We start from the raw sequence: 6,781 nt of genomic DNA on the forward strand, positions 1-6,781 counted from the left end.
TCCTTTTTTGTTGTCTTTACAACCCGATGGGGTGCAACCCGAACGGCGGTCTGTACGAGCTTCATCACCTTCAGATGGACTGGATCAAGTTCTACACCTCCGAGCTCGACTGCCACGTTCTAGTGTTCAATTACCGCGGATACGGACGCTGCAAAGGATCTCCCTCTCCTGCCATGCACAATCTGGATGGAATTGCTATTGTGAATTATCTCAAGAGCGAGCGTGGCTTTAAGAAAATTGCAGTCCATGGCGAATCCATCGGCGGTCTAGTGGCCACATATCTAGCTCGTAATTCTCCTCACGTGGACGCTCTTATAGCAGACCGAACGTTCAGTACAGTGCCAGCATTAGCCCAACGAATGATCGCCAAATGGGCAGGAACGGTAGTCGACCGGGTCATGCGCTGGGAGACCGACAATGTGCAGAATTATCTCGAAGTGACTTGTGCCAAGCTCTTGTGTTCGGATCCGAGCGACGAGATCATTTTAGACGGAGCTTCACTCAAGTCTGGGGTGGCCCTAAGCCTTGAATTGGGAGATAAGACGTTCAGTCTACGTCGTCAACGTGTAGCAGACGGCACGCCTACGTCGCCTGCGTTATCCACAAATGCTGCTCGGACAATTCGTAGACGATGTGGTCCTCGCAGTACTCGTCGAGTAAGTGAAGCTGCGAGTCGGCCACAACTTGGACAGCCCTTGACCGAGACGATGGCAGCTCGCTTTAGTGACGCTGTTCTGTCTGTTGGAAGACGGGCACTGGAATACACTACACGGCGTGATAGGGACGCTGGAGATCGTGAGAAAACACTCGAAGAAGGCGAGAAACCCGCGACTTCAAGCCACGTCACTATTGCCGTCCAGGAATCTCAATTACAAGATGAAAATGCTGCAGATAGCGAGCAGCATCCGATGCTTTCTACTGACCCGACAGCTCCCATTCCTATCACCACAACGGCAGCCTTTCCTGATGAATTGTTAGCAGTTGTTTGGATGCAACTCGCACGATTGGATGGATACTGCGGCCAGGTGCTTCTTCAGGCTGCAGAGAACGGAGGTTATGACAAGATCCGCGCTTGGACAGCTTCGTTATTGGCGTGGGGCGGTCGTGTAGCTCCCGAGCGGAGAAATGTGCGTTCGATTGAGCCTTTCGACCGCAACGGCATCTTTATTGTGCCGATTACGGTCGCAGAGGCTCATGTGATGCTGCAGCATCTTGTAGAGCAGTATCCGCCTCTCAAGTTCGACTACGATATCGGGTTTGTTGTTCTTATGCTCGAGTATTTAAATGACTCGTTGGAGAGACGATGGCGGCATCTGGACAGCACCAAGACCAGCGAAACCGCTGCGAAAAGTGAAGCTGCTCCGAGTGACAAGTGCAGCAAGAGCGCTGATAAATCGACTGAGCGCGAGGCTGTTCCGTTGGTGATCAACACAGGTGATCCCAAACTAGGCTGCCTGTTGCCTCTGCATTGCGGCCACAATAAAAACTTCGACGAAACAGAGAAGCAGGCACTGATATGCTTCCTCCGTCATGTAGGCTTCGTGGGACCAGCCAAATAGATACAAATAAATGCACAAAAGAAGTGGTGGAGCTTTTTTTAGTGAAATGAACGTGTGGCTCTAGCGAGCAAAGCAAGAGATTCACTTGTTTTTCGAGTGAGGAAAGGTCTACGTGCTGTTGCTGAGGAGAGAGTACGTACTACTGTACTGCCTTTGGCCTTACTGTGAGCACAAAACCACAATTCCCCGTTTCACTGTACATACACGCCTGAAGGTCATGAGGGACAGTGTCGCCATTGACAAAACGACAATAAACGATGTAAGTTATGTAATGTAATGTATTACGTTTATCGCGAGCCTACATACTCCGTGCTAGACTAACGATGTAAGTACATGTATTAAAAATATGGTAGAGCACCAGACACAGAACTTTTAAATTAAAACGTTCGTACAGTTCAGTACAGCTCTTTACATAAATCTAAACCTGTTTTCATTTTTTAAGGCTCTTGGCAGTTAAAAAATACCGAAGGACGGTGTCTTGAATCGACAATTAAAATAGTTGGGATCTTCAAGCAAACACTTCCTTTTTTACGTGACATCTCGTTAAAGATCACCTTTGACTACATCACGTCAAAAGTATTCGCATTTTGTATTTATGCTCGAGAGCTGATTATATACTCTAGTTTTCCAATGTCCCTTCATTTTTTCATATGGCTAGATGCGCGCACGTGAACACTGTTCAGAACAGTGGGTATGTAGTTTATAAAATTTTACACCTGGCGACTACCTCTCAAAAATGATTATCACGGCATTGTATCAACAATACACCTCTAGTAATTTTGAAATCTAAGAAATGAGAACAATTCTGGTTGGGACGGAAAAATGTGTTCGAGCGGCAAATAATATCATGGTCTGGATGCGCTAGAGCAACGAATGTGAGTCAACGACAGAGTAGAGTGATGTCTTACAATGAACTTACAGAAAATAAAAAAAGAAATGGTTGAAAGCAACGAAATTAAATTGGTCTGCAAATCACCACATGTAAAATTAGAATGACACATGGGCAGTGACGCATGAATTGATTAATGAATACAGTTTTTTTTTGCGGCTTAATCATGAGGGAAGGCGATGCTTTGTCCAATGGCGTTCCTAAGCTACCGGTATGTTATACGCCGGTATGCTCGTAAACAACGTTTGCTTGCCACAGCATCAACGCGTCGACGCATTCCCAACAACAAGCACCGATTTCCATCTCCATTTTCGAATTCCCCTTCGCCTGCAATAGCTAATCCGACTCCTACTTCTTCATCCACATGCTTCAGTTCTTCGCTACCCTTGCGATCGGCATCGCAGTTGCGTTCGGTGCTCCTGTCCCGGATGGCACTTGGCCTACTAGTCAAGGCAATGTCAGCTACACTGAAGTCTACGTCGTGAAAGCGGGTGAAGTGTTTGACGGTGGCATGAAAACCTACGACCGCTCGGACATCACCTGCCTCGGACAGACCGAGAGCAACGGATCATCGAATGCTGTCTTCGAGGTCGAACCCAGTGCCACGCTCAAGAACGTTATCATCGGCACGAATCAAATGGAGGGCGTCCACTGTGAGATGTCGGACTGCACGATCGAGAACGTGTGGTGGGAGGACGTGTGCGAGGATGCCCTGAGCATCAAGGGTGGAAATGCTTCCAGTGTCTCCAGGGTCATCGGTGGTGGGGCTCGTTACGCGGACGACAAAGTAGTCCAGCACAACGGATACGGTACCGTTGTTATCGATGGTTTCTTTGCGCAAGATTTCGGTAAGCTGTACCGTTCATGCGGTAACTGCAAGAGCAATCCTCGTCAGCGCTTCCTCAACTTGACCAATATTTACGCGGACCTGGAGATCATCTAGGCCCAGCGTGTCGACCCGAACGTGAGTTTTGTCATGATGAATGAGAACTTCGGCGATCAAGCTGTTTTGCGCAACATTTATGTGAAGCCAAGCACGGAGAACTACACCGAGTGCGCCTCATCATTTGGTGTGAACAAGAGCGGAGCCCGACCGGTTATTCTAAGCAATGGCCTCAAGAATCCGGTCTGTCAGTACTCCTTTGACGACGTTCACATTGTCCAAGACGGACAGAACACCCAACAGCAGCAGCAGCACCAGCTACAACAGTAGATGATGCCGTTGGCTGAGTGGAGGAGGTTGAAAACTACATGGAACTTGTGCCGTAAGTGCTCGTGCTATTGTTTGTCAATCTTGAATTATCTCGCTGGCTCAACAGTGGCATGTCCTGCATGTACTACATGCGTAAATACAAATAGGAAGCACAAACTTGTAGTCTGAGCCTTGCATCTAGTGCTCATGTAGTTATTCATCACGAGATTAATTACTTTTAGATGATTCAGCGTCTCTAGAATTAGGGCTTTTCTTCTTCACCATCTTCAACGACATGCGAGGCTCGCATTGCGAGCGACATTTGGGATCTGCTGTATTTTCTAAAGCCCGATCGGCAACTTATTTATAACATCTGGAGTTGTCCTACCCAATTTATTCGATCTGCCATATCAAATGATCCGCATGTTATCCTTTAAATCGACCCTTTTTTGCCGTTTTGAGTAGTATCTCGACCAGATACGGATAAATCGACCCTTTTTTGCCGTTTTGAGTAGTATCTCGACCAGATACGGAGATAGCTATCTGAGATACCGAGGGGGGTATCTCACGGGGGTGACCGCGTCTGATACAAGAATCGTAATATTTCAGACGCCTGCGACCCCACTTATATACGGACTGAGAGGTCACGACACGGCTATATCTTCTTGACAGTATCGTGCATTCCATTGTAATATTTGCGTGCTGGAAAGATTGTAGCGCAAGAACATGTACTAAAGTATAAAAACTACAACATACATTCGTGATGATTATTGCGCTTGCAAGCTCGCTAGTGTCGAGAAAATTTTGGCTCGCGAAGCCGAAGCCTTCTTTACGTTGGATGTGCTTGTCGTCAGCGACGGCATGTGCTCGAGAAGCGATTCTGGACGATGCTTGATAATAAACTTCATTACGGCATGCATGTAGTGGAGTGCGTACACTGCACAGTCGACAACGTTAGCCTGACGAGGCTTCGTGACGTAGTTGTACGTGGTTGTTACAGTAGTGCCGCTGGTATCAGATGCTATGGCCTTAACTAGAAACCATTCGATCACAGCAAAAATATAGTCTGGTTCATGACCACCCCGCAATGAATTCACGTGGTATATGAGGGTGCTTTCGCTGGAAAGAGGGCGCTCAACTACCACAAAGCTCCAGTGGTCGCCCATCACAGCCGGAAGGATCACGTATGTGTGCGAAATTCAATTAGCTTGCCGGGTTATTTCATCAGCACTCCGTTCTGTAGCCATTCGACCAATATACGCGAAATTAATCTCCGAAAAAATTGCTGACGTGCCCGAATACACAAGCCTATCTTTTTCAAAATACGCTGCAATGCAAAAGTCGGCAGCCGCATTTGTTACCATGTTGCCTTCCTTTAAGCTCTCCAAATCATCCGCAAATAGCGGAATTGCGACAGGAGCAGGGTCAACCACCCCCGCTAAGCGCGCTTCCGACGTGTTAAGGGATTGGTTTGCGTGGCCAGAGCCAGAGAGCCGCACCATGGGTATATTTTGGTCTGTCCGCGGCCGAAGTTCATAATTGCCGACGAATTGCTCGGCGCTGCGTGAGGAACCGCGAGACCCATGAACTCTGCGCACTGTCTGTTTTAAGAGCAAACTGCTCTATTCTGCTACAGTAGTCAAATACATCTTCCCTCTTCACCTTTCCATCTTCGCGAGCGCAGGTATCACAATACTCAATAACTGCCCATTCGTACGTTTCCATCCTGTGCTTACGCCCGCCTCCCTTTTCGCGCTTGGCGTCCCCAGGCTCATAAGTATCGAGTTTATGCCAATATGTTTTCTTCCATGATAGAAGCGTCGGCTTCAGCACGTTTAGCTCCTTAGCGGCTTTGCCTGCGCTCCAATCGGAGTGATCTCGCCACGTTTTAAGTTTTGCTATCCGCTCTCGAACGGGAGTCTCAGTACGCGCCATCGCGGATCACTGCTTGGGAATTGATTTTGCCTAAACGAGAGTGAGAACAATGAGTGGTCACACCAATCTGAACGGATATGCAGAATAGATTGACCGGTCAGTTTATTTTAATATACGTTTATTCAGAATAGACTGACCGATCAATTTATTTAGAATAGTCAGACCAGTCAGTCTGTTTTAGTCTTGTCGAAGTTCAAAATAGTCTGACTGGTCAGTCTATTCTGACTATATTGATTAGCAGAATAGACTGACCTTTCAGACTATTCAGAATAGTCTGACCCGTCAGTCTATTCTGAATATATCGGTTGCTAGAATAGACTGACGGGTCAATCAGTTCAAAACAGTCTGATCTGTTGTTTTACGCACGCTCTAAATAAATTGATCAGTCAGTTTATTATCAACAGCACCATTTTCACATTAAACTGACCGGTCAATCTTTTTTATTTGTGTTCAGAACAGATTGAACAGTCGATGTCTAAGTCACGTACCATTACAACTGAATTGTGTAGGTATCTAGCTTCCTGCTGAATGCGTTAAGGGACAAATTGTCACCCTTCCGCGCCAACTCAAGTTTTTCCGCGGCCTGGTTTGGAGAAATGTTATGCGTAGCAGCTGTCTTTGTGATGGCATCATAGTATTTTTTGCGCCGGAGATAGAAGCGAGCTTCTGTCGGGTCTTTCCGCCATTTAGACCCGAGCTTCTCATTTGCCTCCGAAATTGACATGTTTCCTGCAAGCCCCACAGAGTACTCTTTCCACAAGTCCACAACCGTCGAGATTGATCTGCTCAGCTTTGGATTACGAGGTTGAAGTGACTGCGGAATTGCACATGATGTAAAGGGCGGCTGCGTTACTGCTGACTGCAGCGGATCATGACCTGAGGTGCTGTCTTCCCAGCTGAGTACAAGCCGTTTGTTTGAGAGAGCCTTTAGTGTATCTATCCCCGCTGCTAGCGCATCCTGCTTGCCGTGTAGAGATTCCATTCCGTTCTTCAGCACGTCCGCAATTTGAGGCACTACAACTGCAAGCGATTTTGTTTCAGGCTGTGTAATCGCTGGTATCAACGAATAGAGTTCCTGATCAAAGGATGCGTACTCTGCAGTGGAAAACAAACTGTGCTTCCACAATTGATGATTGGGATACTGCCGCCGCAGCCCTACATGGGTCTTGGAGAAAGACCACTCGCATGTGACGGAGCATTTGAATG

At 47.3% G+C, this 6,781-nt stretch overlaps 2 protein-coding genes across 2 annotated transcripts; both read left to right on the top strand.

Moving 5' to 3' along the window:
• Positions 1-173: 173 nt before the first annotated feature.
• Positions 174-1,592, top strand: PITG_10423 (uncharacterized protein; the record flags this gene model as incomplete). The annotated part of the gene is made up of 1 exon (XM_002902176.1): positions 174-1,592. One exon carries the CDS (start codon positions 174-176, stop codon positions 1,557-1,559), a length of 1,386 nt encoding a protein of 461 aa, XP_002902222.1.
• A 625-nt stretch (positions 1,593-2,217) lies between these two features.
• Positions 2,218-3,391, top strand: PITG_10424 (polysaccharide lyase, putative; the record flags this gene model as incomplete). The annotated part of the gene is made up of 2 exons (XM_002902177.1): positions 2,218-2,250; positions 2,822-3,391. The coding sequence occupies 2 exons, from the start codon at positions 2,218-2,220 to the stop codon at positions 3,389-3,391; spliced, it is 603 nt and encodes a 200-aa protein (XP_002902223.1).
• Positions 3,392-6,781: the final 3,390 nt, after the last annotated feature.

The sequence above is a fragment of the Phytophthora infestans genome, genomic scaffold, assembly GCF_000142945.1.
Source record: "Phytophthora infestans T30-4 supercont1.18 genomic scaffold, whole genome shotgun sequence".
In the NCBI taxonomy this organism is placed as follows: domain Eukaryota; phylum Oomycota; class Peronosporomycetes; order Peronosporales; family Peronosporaceae; genus Phytophthora; species Phytophthora infestans.